Source organism: Chrysochloris asiatica, unplaced genomic scaffold, assembly GCF_000296735.1.
Source record: "Chrysochloris asiatica unplaced genomic scaffold, ChrAsi1.0 scaffold00020, whole genome shotgun sequence".
Taxonomy (NCBI): domain Eukaryota; kingdom Metazoa; phylum Chordata; class Mammalia; order Afrosoricida; family Chrysochloridae; genus Chrysochloris; species Chrysochloris asiatica.
This window is the reverse complement of record NW_006408538.1, coordinates 13,492,530-13,507,601: the sequence shown is the minus strand read 5'-3', so window position 1 is coordinate 13,507,601 and position 15,072 is coordinate 13,492,530. Positions and strand designations below refer to the sequence as shown.

The window sequence follows — 15,072 nt, the reverse complement described above, 5'->3', positions numbered from 1 at the left end:
AGTCCCTTCCACTCCTTATTGTTGTTGTTAAGTGCTATGTAGTCAGTTTCAACTCCTAGCGACTCTGCATAGGGTTTCTGAGGATTGGCTGGTGAGTTTGAACCACTGACCTTGCCATTAAATTGCCCTTTCAGTCCAATACTTATCCTACAGTGCCACACCAGGACTCCACTCCCTTCTTTAAATGTCCCTAATTCTGTCTGTATTACAACTAATTACCTAACTGCTGGTCCCCCACTGGACTGTGGGCCTGAGGGACAAGGGTCTCTGCAAACTTTTATTGTCTCTACAGCACCTGGTGAGCAGTAGGTGCCTATTACAAATGGAATGAGTAAATGAAGCCACATTCCACAGCTACATCTGCATGGCATGGCGGTGAGCCTTGTGGATGAGGGAGAGAAGCTGGGGTCTCAGAAAAGGAATGGGCCCATTTGAGACCAGGGCATTTCTTGTCTGGCAGATGACCTTTCCAGCCAGCATCTCAAGACCCCAGGTTTAATGGGATTCCTTAAAAAGTCAATGCACTCAGCATGTTGGCTCAATGGGTGGTGAACCCTCATCCTTCAAAGAGCCTGGGGTATTTTCTCCTTTGTGTGAATAACTTATCAAACTCCAAGGGAGGAGGCAGGTGGCCCCTGAAAGCAGCCAAACTGACTGATTATTGTCATGTTATTGTTGTTAAAGTGCTGTTGAATCAGTTCCGACTCATAGCAACCCTGTATAGGGTTTTCAAGGAGCAGCTGGTGGGTTTGAACCTCTACCTTGTGGTCCAGTGCTTAGCCTGCAGTGTCACCCCAGGACTTCTGGCTCTGATTAGCAGCAGTTACTCCAGTTCTTCCGGCCAGAGTGGGAAGCCACATGTTCCCCATTATCTGGGCCACTCAGAACTGGCCCCACTTGACCTCTTCCCTCATGACAAATGACAAATGGTTCCTTTGTCTTCCCTCTCCCCTGCAATCCCAGCCGGATGGCTTCCCAGCAGGACTTATCTATCTGGGTGATGGTCACCAACACAAGCCAAAGTTGGGGGGCACTGGACTTGCTCAAAGGATTCTGCTGCCATGAAACCTCTCCTAGTACCTTACACCCTCCTAGACCCAAGGGTGAAGTTTTATTCACTGAGGTAAACATCCTCTATAAACAGCAAAGCTAAATGCATGGAAGCAGGGTGTCAGGACAAGAACATGTGCTTGGACGGAAGCAACTTGGCCAAACCCAAGCTCCAACACTTTTTAGCTGTGTGACGATAGTCAAGTCATGAAACCCTCAGTTCGCTTCTCTGTAAAATGAGCTACTGGTGCCTGACCCCTGGTATACATGAGCTTTCAGCACAGGCCCAGGCTAGGCATCCAGGAGACGGAATATTAAGTGTTACCTGGATAGAAAGTGGTTTTCACCATTGGAATCAAGTCTAAAGCTGATGGTATGTTCCTGATTAGGCTGGGAACCAGGAGATACTGGGTCAGATCCTCAGAACATTCTCCCAAAGTGGGGCCTTTTCAACAGCTGACATGATGCTGATGAAAAGGATGTTAGAGGAGGCAGTGAGGCTGACGCAATGGAAACATCTGTGTTCAGACTGGGAGACAGACAGATGGGCGCATAGAGATGGTACCTGGGCTTGTTCCCCTATCCTACTAATGGGCCTAAGCCCAGGGTCTTCTGTTAGAACTTGGGGGTGGTCTTCTTTCTCTCTGACCTTCCCTAGCTGGACAACAAGAACAAGCGCACTCAGCATTAACGCTGTGGCCCCCAGTGCACATGACGAAGCCCCATCCTAAGCCACAGCAATTCCTACCTCACAGGGTTCCTGTGAGGGTTAGGGGTGAGAAGATGTGGCCATGTAATCAGTAATTTCTAAGTGTCAGTCCTTAATGTGACTGTTACCATCTGAACCCCACGACAATATCTTGTCAAGAAGGCTGTGCCCATCCAGTCCAGAACTGTTCAAATGATGTCTTCTGCCAGGGGACCAACCTACTGGCCATCTCTGCCTCTCCAGCTCCATCCTGCTCCTGTCTTGTACCTTCCCCACGTCTCTCCCCAAGTGTAGCATCACCTCACAGAACTCACCACTGCTGCTCCCTTGAGCTGTTTCTTAGCTCAGTTGTGGCCCCTTCGTTTGGCCATAACTCAGCGATTTCTTCTCTGACCCCTCTCCCTAGACTGGCTGTCTCTGTTGAAGTCAGGGAACTGTGCAGGCTAGGTTCCATCCATCCACTGGGCTAGCCTCAGACTCTGGGCCAGGCAGGTGTGAGCAGGGAGGGTCTTTCATGCTGCTTGAAGAACACTTCAAAGATGCTGTTCTTTTGTTGTGGGAGAGGAGACAGCCCCAGCCTATACACTTCTGGCGCCATGGGCATGCCCTGCTCACACTGTGTGGGCCTTGGGGGCACCCCTGGGCTGAGGCTAGCCTTTCTCCTCAGCAACCATCACAGGCAAGGCAAAGTACACAGAAAAGTGGGGAGAAGGCACCTGCTATGGACAGAAAGTCTTGCGGGGCAGGCTCTAACGCTACCCTAGTCTCTAAGCGTGAGGTAGGGGGATGGCGGAAGGGGCAGGGGGTGTGGTGAAGCCCTGGGCCTCAGTTTCCCATTCTCAGAGGCCAAGAACATCACTGAATCCTTTCCACTCCAACATTTGGTGATTAGATTGCAGTCCCATGAATAGGGCCCTGTTTGGGAAGAACAACCGGCTTTCCTTCCCATAGCCATGGTATCTTCCCAGCTCTACCACCCACGTCCCTCTTCCTGTCCCGGAGGAACCATATCGGAAGGGAAGCTCACAGATTTTCCCAAGCTTAGAAACAGGGCCCAGGCCTACGCACACACAAAGAAAGAGGGTGAGCACAGGCCTGGAGCAGAGACCAGGGCCAGGGAATCTGGACTTGAGGTTCCTGGTGGAAACAGCATCACAACCACTGAAACTTCATGACTCGAGGGCAGGCCCCTCTAACCCTCCCCAGAGGCTGCAATTGAGGCATATTTACACAGGCCACATTCTCTTACATCAAGAGCATCTCTGTGGTCTGGTCTGGCAGGCCACATCACAGGTGGGGCCCACCATATGCAGAGGGACCGCCAGGTCTCTCCCCCCCCCACCCCCAGCTCCGCTCAAAATTTTTCCACCGACTTGCCTACTCCTCCCCATCCCACTCCAAAGAAAAGCAAAAACAACTTACAGGGGGGCCTCTTGGACCAATGATGGACATCCCGGCATCTCCTGGTGCACCCTGTGGGGAAAGAGCGAGCAGGAGAGTGGGGAGAAGAGAAGAGGCAGAAAGAGGAATCAAGGGGCTGGCGGGTGGGGAAGGAGGAGCAGCAGGGGAGTAAGATGCAGGTGGGGGTGGTGGGTGGGTGGAAAGGACAATGAGGGGGTTAGGAGAGGCAAAATAGAATGGGGGGAGGTGAATGGAACATTCCAGGAGGTCCAAGAAGGACAGTGGGAAAGCAATAGGAACGAAAAGAGAAGAAAAAGGATCAAGAGCAGATATGGGGTCCAGGATGATTTGATTCCAAGCCAGGAAGTAAAGTGGGGACCGCAGGTATTCATTAACATGAAGAGAAGAGGGGAGTCTGGAGGGGCTCAGCTCAGTAATGGCTGGCCTGGCCAAGGCCCCTGAGTTTTCTCATTTTCTTTCCCATTTCCTACCTCTCCCAGGCTTCAAAGAGCCCTTCCTGCCCAATCTTTCCCCCGACACCCATCTGGCTGCACTCCCTGTCACTGCTGACGCTAGTGGATCTGCCCTGTGGATGGACTTCTGGACGCAGAGGTGAGGACCCAATGCTTGGAGCATGAGCTGCCTCCATTTCCTAGTTCTGGTTTGTGAACACCACAGAGGGGTTAGTACTGGGGCACAATGTTCAGTCCCCAGGGAATAGTGGAGGCTGCCGGACACTGAGCTCAGATGGCTAGGTAAGTACTCATGTGGGGTGAAGAAGGGAAGGCAGGTACAGAATGTATGGGGCATGGATGGGGCGGGATGCAGCACTGTGGCAGAACGGCAGAGATTGTGTCCTGCTGGGAGGAGGGGCAGGATTCTGAACCTCATCATGAGTCTACTCCTCCTGCAAGGTAGTGAAAAGCCCAGGGCCCTGAGTTCAAGGTCTTGCTCTGCCATTTGGTCAAGTGCATGACATCAGATAAGTTGTGGACCTGCTCTGAGCCCACATGAAAGCAGGATACTGACAGCTGCTTTGCTGACCTTAAAGGTCAAAGGACATGGCTGCATTTTGTAAAATATGATGCTGCCTCACACCCAAGTGAGGGCTGATTTTAAATTCATAGCTCTGTATGGCCATTGCAGCTGCAGGGCCCTTTTATACAGTGAGAGCCAGAACTCAACAGGGCTGCCTTGTCCAGTTTTCTAGTTTCGCACTTTTTTCCAACTTTGACAGGGCACATTCTTACCACTTTTTGGTCATTCATTTTAGTGGGAAATATTTGCGTTTTCCTTCTTTGACAGGTTTCTACCTTACGAAGGTTTGGCTTTCACAGGTTCTAGCATACAAGGTAGGGTATATAATGGTGAATAACACAGATTAGCCAGAGCAATTGCGTTTGAAGTCCAGCTTTGCCCTTGTGACTTTGAGCAAGTTACTTCACTTCCCCGTGTCTTCATCTCCTCATCTGGGATGCAGGAATAATAGCACCTATCTCATGGGATGGATGAGAACATTCCATGAGGGAATGCTGTAGCATGCGTAAAACACGGTGGTACCACAGAAATGCAAAGTATTCATAATACAGACAGTGAGCAGAGGGTAGAAGGGGTTGTGGGAATTCTATACTTTATGTACAACTATTTGTAAACCTAAAACCACTCTAAAAAGTCTGTTTTTAAAATAGGGAGTAGTACAAAGGCAATGGAGTGGCTGGTTTACAAACTTTCATGAGTCTGTTTAGCTGCAGAGTGAGGGGGGTAAAGTAGAATCCCCACTGAATAGTTTCCCTCTTTTCTCAGACGGATCTGGTGAAAGGGGTTGGGGACGATGGTGACAGGATTTTATGACTCAATTGTGAATAATTGTTAGCAGGACTAATCGTAATTGTCATAACTATAATTGTAGAAGATGGTGTAACTAAAAGGAGTGAGTAGGTGACCTTTCATTTCATTTCATTTCATCAACAGACAATTCCAGGACCATCAAAAAGGAAGGGTGAGCCTAGAGTGTGAGATCCCTACCTACAAAAGCAGCGACAGCAGAGATGGTGGCATGGAGAGACAGAGCAGCTGTGGGCTCTACACCCAGGGACTGGCAAGGCTGTGTGTCTTTGGGCAAGAAGCTGGTTGGCACAATGTGCCCTTTGGATATTTAAGTGAATATATATATTTTTTTGTTTTGTAAGTATACATTCAAATGTTTTTGCCTTGTTCATTTGTGAAATATAAGATGTAAATGGGAGCCACAGGAGGAAGGGGGATGAATGTTGCTACAGGAAGGGGATTGTAATCATTGAGATGAAGCAAGGTGTGTGCCTCACTGAATGGAGAGCTGATGATCTTGTTTGTCAACCTTCACTCAATTCACAATAAAAAGTTTTTTTTTAAAATCTATTTTTAAAAAAAGTGTTCACACTATACTACTTAAGGCAATAATCTGCCACCCCATGGCCCTCCCAAAACAAAAACCCAAACCAATGCCTGGTCCACAGAAGGTGCTAGCAAGAGTCTCTGCTAGCGATTGCCCTTCTATAGCGAAGTGATAGAGTGAAGTGACAGAAGACTGATAAATAATTCTTCCTTTGTCTTAGAGGACAGGGTACCAAGAGTCAGACCACCTGAAATCCTCTCCAGCTCTGCCACCTTCTAGCGGGGCAATCTTGAGTCCAAAACCTTGCTTCTCTGTGCTGAAGTCTCCCCATTGCAAAATGGGAATACTGAAAGGGCCCTGTATAGGGTTTCCAAGGAGTGGTGAATATGTGTGTGTTAACAGAGGTGTTACATTTGTAACTGGAAGTTTGTGCTTAATACATAGTATCTGGAATGGTTACTGTTATTATTTTGGAGATGGGAGATATACTGTAGAGATACACTGTGTATGGGAAGGCTGCCACGGGGCCCTAGGAGATCTGGCTTCTGGCCCTCCTGACGCTGTGGCTGGGGGCACTTGGCAAGCCCGGTGCCCTTCTCTGGGTCTCAGTCTCTTCATCTGTGAAGTTAGCTAGTTAGGTGTAGTGGTGGTTATGTGCTGTGGAGTCGGAACCAACTCACAGTGACCCTGTATAGGGTTTCTGAGGCTGTAAATCTTTATGGGAGCAGAAAGCCTCATCTTTCTCCCACGGAACAGCTGGTAGTTTCGAACTGCTGACCTTGCAGTTCGCAGCCCTATTCATAATCTTTACGTTACCAGAGCTCCTTGGTAGTTATGTGGTGTCCTGCTCTCTAAATTCTCTCAAGAAACTGCCTGTGCTGATGTCCCAGATGGCCTCTGGAGTTCCTGCTTCTTCCCAGAGCCTCCACTCCACACCCTGGGAATACTTTCTGAACTCCCCTCTTCCTCTAGGTACTCTCTCTGGGGCAAAGAAAGGGTTTCTACACTCGAGGGTACTAGTGGTGGGGATCAGCTACACAGAACAGAGAAGAGAAAGCTCCTTGGTTGGGGAGGGGAGTCTGTCCCTGCCGGTGAGTCAGGACCTTATGGCCACATGCATCCATGGCAGGGCTTGGGAGACCCACCCCGCCAGAAAAGCTGGGACCTATGCCCAGGAATCCCAAGACTCCTGCACGGTGGTGTGGAAGCTGTTAGAAAAGGGGCCAGCGCAGCTGATGGATCAGCTGAGAGGGGCTACAGGGCAGAGCAGGCTCCGCCCGCCTGCTCTAGTGGGGCCCAGATGAGGGCCTCTGAAAAGCCCAACCCCTAGAATCCCTGTTGGAGAGGAACATGTAGGATTGAAGGGGAACATGTGGACTCACCTTGTCTCCTGCATGACCCTTTACTCCCTGGGCAGCCACATACAAACGGGGTGCAGGGTGGGGTGGGAGAGAGAAAAAAAGAAAGAAGATGAGCGAGACACAAAGAAAGACAAGCCTCCCGTGTTAATGGCATAATGACCAAACTAAAGAAATCACCGTGAAATAAGAAACAAAACAAAACATGCTGACACGAAGGCTCTATGTACAACTGAGCACAGGACATGGAAGCCTGCTAACCTCGTTCCAGATAACTGAGTGGCAGGTCCTGAAAAGACCCTCTCTGTGTGTGCTTGGATGAGCGAAACAGAAAGAGAGAACCCATGTAGGCTGGAAAATCCACAGCTCCACCCAGCTGAATCAATATTTGTATCCATATTAGGTGGGTGGGATGGGGATGGGGATGGAGACGGCCTAGAATCTCCCAAGGCCTGAACTGTGACAGCAGACCATAGGAGGCCGGAGGGTCCTCAAGTTCTGTCGAGTACAAAGCTCCGCCAAGCTAGACATGCCAGGAGCTATAGACAAGCTGGCAAGGTGGATGGAGGAGCTTGGAGAAGCATGGGTAGACAGAAGGCAGGACACATACCTGGGAGGACAGACGATGAGCCAGAGAGGCAGAGGAAACTGTATAGTTTTGCTAAGGGTCCCTCCCTTGTAACCATAGTGACCATCTACCTTGCTCCCAACAGGCCAGTGGGCCACCTCTGGTGAAACCTTCTCCTATCTCAGACACTTCACCCTCTGACCAGGGGAGGAGTCCTTATCAAGTGACACATGCCGACCCCTACTGAGTGGCCAAATGGGGTCCATTGTCACGTCTAAAATAGCACCAGAAGCAGGAGAAGACCCCCAATGGCTTAAGAATAGCTGTGTGGAAAGAAATAGGAAGAGCTCCTGCTGCTCTCTCAGCCCCCACTGTGGGTCAGAACCAGGCTCAGACAGACACTTCCTGGTTGGAGATGCCCTCAGGACCCCAGAAGAAGAGCAGAGCACAGGCTGGGAGGGACTGTTTTTCAGCTCCTCTGCAGGCCAGCAGCCGTCCCGCATGGAGGTTCCTGAAGTTTACTTGTCAGGAGCAGGAAACTTGGATACAAACCCTCGCTCGCCCCAGTCTTGACACACTGAGTCTCAGCCTCCTCATCCATAAAAAAACAATTCCCCAACCCCCTCCACTCCCAAAAACACACACATAAAAAACACAAACACAACCAAACCTATCACCTTGGAATCGATTCTGAATTGTGGTGAACAGGTAAGTTCAGGGGAGGAGTGCAGGGGTGGTCAGGTAGAACCAGGGCTTGCATTTAGAGAAGGAAAGCACAGGCCCAGGGCCAGGCCTGGATTCCAGTGCTGGGTTGGGATGGCCTCACGTGGGGTGGCCAGGACACCCAGTCTCCAGGCTTTGGCTGAGCCTGCGGGAACTCCAAGTTCTGTAACCTAGGACACTGGGCCTGACCCTCTGAACTGTCCCAGGCCCAGGTTCTGTGGGACACCAACAGCCAGGTTGTGTGGTAGTGCACAGAACTGTTAGGGTCAAGAGCACAGGTTTTGGAGTCAGGCTGCTTAGGTTCAAATCCCTGCTCAGCAACTTCCTAGTCATGTGACCTTGGGAAAGATCATTTCAGAGCCTCGGTTTTCAACTCTGAAACAGGGGCATGGAGACTGCCTACCTCATGCAGTTCGTTTGAGGACTGATGAACTAATGAGCTAATGGTTCCTACATGGTTAGCCTTCACACATGTTAGCCAACTCCCCGCACTGGGGCCCACCCCAGGCATGCAAACTCACACACCAAATGCCAGTGACGAGGTGAGATTAGGAGGCAAAGAGGTGAGTGACATGGCCATGTGGCATGGGGAGCTAGGAAGGGGAGGGGGCAGATGGCTAGTGTGGAGTTAGGCCAGGCTGGGTGGTGGTGAGGCCCCTCGAGGTCACCCTGCTCTAGGCTGCTCACTGCCCTTTCTAGCCCCTCAGAGACCATTACCCCTAAGCCACCGAAAAAACCTGGATTCCAGGACCTTGAGATCTAGTGTAGCTGGAATATCCTGGGAAACACTCTTCCTGTCAAACAGTCCCATTTGCCTTGCTCCATCTTAAAATTTCAACAGAAAACATTAAACATTTAAAATCTCAAGCTTCTCCTCTGGATGTTGCTGCCATCTTGTTCTAGTGAGTGTCCCTCAATAGAAGAGGATCCTCCCCACACGGGCAAATCCAACTTTCCCTCGGATTGGCCCCTAGTTTTGAGAAAGCATTTTTCTCCATCATTTGCTGCTTGAGCTGGAAGATGGTTGTCTCAGTGAGGGATAAGAGGGATCGGCAAAATGCTTTACTTATACAACTCCCCTGGGTCTATCCTTTGTCTTGGCAGTTCTCTGGAGAGTAAAGCCATCCTTGTATTGTGAAAACTGAAGGGCTGGAATAAATTTCTTCTTCTCTCTGTTCCTATCCCTTCCTGAAGCTGAATGGTGGGGGACAGTATGGGGCAGGGGAGGGAGAGTGCTGACCCCCTCCATAGGGTTGGGGCAAATAGCACCTTGCCATGGTTTGAAGGACAGGGTCAATGTACAGAAGCAAGCAATGGTCACACGGGCAGGTATGAATGTGCAACTCACCACACGTCCAGGTATCCCAATGGCACCTTTGTTTCCCTGATGAATGAGGCAAACAGTCAGATGTACTGTAGTCAGGCAGCCTACGTAGGACCCCACGGGCGAGCAATGCTCCCAAGACCTGGTTTGTGTGGTTGGGGCATCCCACACGATGCCCAAATGTTCTGTAGTGGGCTTCCCTTTGTGACCCTCCCCTCCAAATTGTTCAGCAAGAGGCCACCCCTCTCTCTATCTGCACTTGTGCAAGGTACTGGGGAAAGAGCATTAAAATTGGAGTCTGGTCCCCAGCCTGAGCCTCAGTTTCTCTATGTGTATGGGGGGGGGCAGTGGGCACTTCCACCCTTAGCCTTCTGTTGTTGCTTCATCCTTGTCACGCTTTAACCACAAGGCCCAGAGCAAGGTGACTGGCAGTTCCCATGGGACAGAAGGGTAGATCATTTCCTCAGTTCCCACTCTGCCAGAGCTGGGCAGCAGTGACTCCGCCTCCCTCTCCTCCTCCAGGCCCTCTGTCTGAGAAGCTCTGGACAGAGCCCTTCCCAATCCTCCTCCTTCTCCTCCTTGGCCATCCCCAGCACAACAGGAAGGACTGCAAGGCATTCGGACTCAGCCTACTCAACCTCCTCACGAGTCTAGCTGCTCAGGGGAATTGCTTTGTTTTGTAGCCAGGGGTTCCATGTTGTCACTCTGGAAATCTGCTTATTAAGTTCTGCTCCTCCCCTCTTTGGGTTGAAAATACTTTTTTGCAATCACACTCATGCAGCCATCATAAAACCTGGGGTGGGGCCCGGGGTTGGCTATGAACCTGGTAGGAAGGAAAGCAATCAGATTCAGAAGAGAAGACAGTCTGCTGGGGAGGAGAGAGCTGGGGTCCTGGATTTCCCCAAAGTGTCTGGGCATTTCTGGGGTGACTGTGCATCTGCTGGTCCTAATGAGAGAAAAAACGCCTGAACGGCAATTTGCATCCCAGATGCGTACCAGAGAAGAGCAATCGGCTCTAAAATTAGGCTCTTGTATGCATATGTAGTCAAGACGGATGGAGTCCCTGAGTCAGACGTTCTGCCCTTGGCAGCAGGAGTGGCTGTGGTGTTGTTAGTTACCACTGAGTGGGACCTGGCTCAGGGTGATTCCATCTACACCGGGATGAAATGTTCCTGGTCCCAGGCCAGCTGCACATCAGATGACCATGGTGAGCTTTGTGTTTTACACCAGGCCTTTCTTTCTAGCCTGTCTGAGTCTGGAAATTCCACTGAAACCATGGCAGCAACACAAAAGCTTCCATGGACAGTCATGAGGTGGGCTGGCTGAGGATCGAACCCTGGTCTCCCGCATGGAAGATGAGAATTCTATCACCTGTAAAATTCTTGCACTGCTCTAAGTTTCTTTAACCTCCCTGAGCATCAACCTCTATCAAATGGAAGCTTCTCTTTCATGGGATTGGAGGGAGGATTCTATGAGGTGATATCTCTAAACAGCTTAAACCAGTGCCTGGCATTTAATAACGGTTGCCTCATAACTAAGGACCTCTGATAGTGTAGTGGTTACGAATCGGGCTGCTTGTCTCATGGTCAGCAGTTTGAAATTACCAGCTGCTCCAAGGGAGAAAGATGAGGCTTTCTGCTTCTGTGAAGATTTGCAGCCTCAGAAACCCTGTGCAAGGTCGCCATGAGTCGGAATCAACTCCACGGCACATCACAACAACAACAACAACAACAACAACATGGTATCTACTAGTGTTAAGCCCAGCATGGCTACAAGCAAGTGAATTTTATCAGTATGCTTGCATTTTACACAATTTACATTTCACAAGGGGCCAAGATCAGCATTCTTGTCCTGGATCCCTCCCAAGTCCCTTCATGCAGAAGGATGAACAAGACCAGGACTCATGGATCCTTTCTGCTGAAAACCCAGCCCGTGCTGGCTGTCGGCTGTGATACCCACCCAGTCCACACACTTTCAGGCTGGTGAATGATGTTTCAGGATGTGTGCTTTGGTTTCCTTTTCTTTATAAAAACTAATGTTCTTTGCAGCCTTCGCTATAAAATGCTCAGGTTCGGGACAGGCATGGAGTGGTCAGAAGGCTGGAAACTATGCACAGTGGCCCCTGCACTGTGGACTGGCCCCTAAATGCTTTTTAAAGGTGGACTCAGTCAGAGAAAACAAAGTCTGCCCACGCTCATCTAAGTTGTCTGATTTCTCCCCTCCTTGGATTTCATGGGACCAATTCACTGTCCTCTCCTTGCTCCAGGGCTTATACTTACTGGGAGCGTTTCCATTCTCAAGGCTAACCATTCTCCCACATGCATTTCATTAAGAAAGTCACCATGGACATGAATCCTAGAAGCTGTTGCATTAGTTAAAAGGTTAAAGTACAATTCGTGTCTAAGAGAGGTGTGACTAGAGCAAAAGGGATACACAGACGGGTCTGGAAGTCAGTGAATGTGGTCTTTGGCACACTGAGACATGACAGCCTGGGGCCAGCCCCAGATCACTGTCCACGCCCTCCCTCAGCCTTTTGACAGCTATAGCATCTTGTCTGAATCACTCGCCATCTAACTCAGCTCTGCTCCAGGCTAGACTCCACAGAGCAATGTCTTAGAAGACATTCAGAATGGCTCTCAAAGGGCGAGCACGGACCACTTGGAGCAGCAGTATGGAATGGTTTGTGGTAACACGGATCCTGCAACAGTTCTGCAGCTGAAGCTGCACAGTGACTTTAGACTAGTGCTTGAACTGAATCTCAGTTTTCTCATCCATAAAATGGGCATAATAATATCCATTTCACTGAGTAGTTAAACAAATCAAACAAATGAAGACTGACTAGGGTAGTGTCTGGCACAGAATGAGGTCGCCATAAAAGGAGACTATTGTTTTTTCTACTTTTGTCCCAAAGTCTCTGCAGTTACGTGGCATCATGGCAACTGGGGAGAACAAAACCTTGAAGTCCACTTTCTGACCAGTGGGCAAAGGAGAAGTAGACAGAGGTCTTCATCTTAGCCAGTATGCAAGAAGAGACCCAGTACCCTGCCCGCTGCCCCATTATAGGGCCATCGGCCTGGAAGTCAGTCAGCTCTAGCGCTGACAGGGGGGACCTGTCTGAGGAGCTTTAGCTACAGAGCCCAGATGTTCCAGGCTGACCATGGGCTTCCCCCTCAGTTCTGGACCAGAGAAGCTCTCATCCAGACATACTTGAGGAAGAGCAGCCACCCACCTGGCCTGTCCACAGACTGAGAATGAGTACAGAAGATGCAAAAGAAAGGTGAAATAAAAGCTACTTACCGGGAGACCAGGTCTGCCACTGGGACCCTGGAATAAAAGGGGAAAGAGTAAGGGGGACACCAGTCAGGGAACTGTAATATCCAATGGTTCAATACTGCCCCATGCACTTTGGCTAAGCCTTTGTTATTTCATGAACAAAATGAACTCAGCTTCCTTTCAGTTCTAACATTCGCTCATTCATTCTCAGTGTGATCTCCTCCATGCCAGGCACAAGGCAGGTGCAGAGAACAGAAAGGTGAGAATGTCCCCTCCCCTGTCTCTGTCCTTTATGGCCCAAGGATCACTAGGGCATAGGTCTCACCAGTGTGTCCCCACTCTCTGAGCCTTCCTGCTTCACTCAGTAAGCTATGCTGTCCACCACTCATGGATGCTTGTCCTGGACTGGGAACGGGCCTGGGGTGGGGGGAGGAACTGGTCTTTCTTGTCTTCCCCCACAGGAGCCATCATCCAGGGCTCCGATGAAGATGGTCTATGTGCCACACAGGAGGTGATGGGATAGGACAATGGAGTGGGCTGGGGCATCTCCCAAGGGCTTACTCCCCTTTTGTTGGGATCATGAAAGAGGCAGTGGGTCTTCCTGCCTTTGATGCCTACAACCTGGTGGAGACCACCCCCTATGGAGGGCTCCGTGTGACTCCAGAAAGTTTTCTTCACCCGTCACAGGTGTGTGATTCTCAGACCTGTTCTTCATAATCCTATGACCCCATCTAACACAATTCTGGCCACAGAGTAAAAGTGAGATGAATTTTCACTTGACTACAAGCTATAGAAAAATTCCATACGATGGATCTAGAATCCTACCGAAAAAAAGGAAAACATTCACCAAAATGTATTAACACCATGGTCATCCTCATAATATACATAGAAGGCAGCTCAGGAACCATGAGAGTCCTGAAAAAGTCATGACTTCTTAGCTCTGGTTCCAGCTTCCAGACAGTGACTGAGAACCTGCCCTAATAGCTGCCTCCTGAGGCAAGACGGTGCTTTCTGTAAATGGGGAAAGCTTTCTGAGCAATCCCAACACAGGGTCAAGAAGTGATGGAGGATATGGTATAAAACACCTCTGGAGTGTGCCCATCTGCATTTACTAGTTCCATGACCACAGGCAAGTTGCTTGGCCGCTCTGTGCCTCAGTTTCCTCTGTGCCATACCCATCTCTTACGATTACGTGAGCTGAAAATGCATCCAAAGCATCCAGCGGTCTGGCAGAGTGTTCCATAGACAATCCCACCCACCAGGTGAGTCAATTCTAACTCACAGAGGATAGAGTTGAACGGCCCCATGGGGTTTTTAAGACCGTGCATTTTTACAAAAACTGACTGCCACATCTTTCTCAGAGGAGTGGCTGGTGGGTTCAAACCACTGATCTCTGATTTAGTAGCGGAGCGCTTTAAGCAGTGTGCCATCAGGCCTCCTCAATAGACACCAACTATTACAATTATTAATAGGGAAGAAGAGGAATGAGGGCAGAGGCTCATCCCACACACTGAAGGTGGAACCAAGACTGGCTCTCAGGGTGTTTGCAGGGAGACAAAATCCTCCTCTCCGGGACTGATAAGGCAGACTCAGATAGTACCAGGAATAAATCGCCCCTTCTGTCCTCTTCCATGAAGCCCTTTTAGCGCTTGACTGCCAACGTAAAGTCAACAGTTCAAGCTTGCCAGCTGCTCCGAGGGAGAACGAGAGGTCAGTTTGTTCCCATATGGATGACAGCTTTGGAAACCATATGGGACCATAATATTGAGGGTAACAGGTTTAGTTTGGGTTCCTTTTTCTCTTCACTGTCTGTGTCCTCATTTGATTATCTTGTCAAGCTTGTAAATCACCTTTAATTCTTTCTTGGAATGAGATAGAGTAGAAATCAATGAAAGTATAAATGAATGAGTGAAAAGTCACAGAATAATCACTTCTTCCTTAAAATTAAAAGCTGGGAAGAATATTTGGGAATCATCTGTAAAGCCCTTGCTTCTTGGGTTTAAATGAGTTAATACATTCCATTTTAAATAAACATATATATTTATATATTAAATTAATATATAAATAAAACTAACTATATATATATATATATAGATAGATAGATAGATAGATATAGATATAAGGAGTCTTGGTATAGAGCTGTAAGTTAATGCATAGGACTGCAAAGTCGGTTTGAACCACAAGATCAGTGGTTCAAGTTCACCAGTTACTCCCTGGAAACCCTATACAGTGTCACTAAGGGTTGGAACTGACTCGACGGCACTGAACAACAACAACAACAAATATATATAT

General features: G+C 49.2%; 1 protein-coding gene across 1 annotated transcript in view; it reads right to left on the bottom strand.

Annotated features, from left to right (window-relative positions):
• COL13A1 (collagen, type XIII, alpha 1) overlaps positions 1 to 15,072 on the bottom strand; it is a 198,700-nt gene that overhangs the window by 104,377 nt on the left and 79,251 nt on the right. The window contains exons 4-6 of the mRNA XM_006837462.1: positions 12,805 to 12,831; positions 9,532 to 9,567; positions 3,182 to 3,232 (exon numbers count right to left, since the gene is read on the bottom strand). Coding sequence (XP_006837525.1) covers positions 3,182 to 3,232; positions 9,532 to 9,567; positions 12,805 to 12,831 — 114 coding nt within the window. The remainder of the gene's footprint in view (positions 1 to 3,181; positions 3,233 to 9,531; positions 9,568 to 12,804; positions 12,832 to 15,072) is intronic.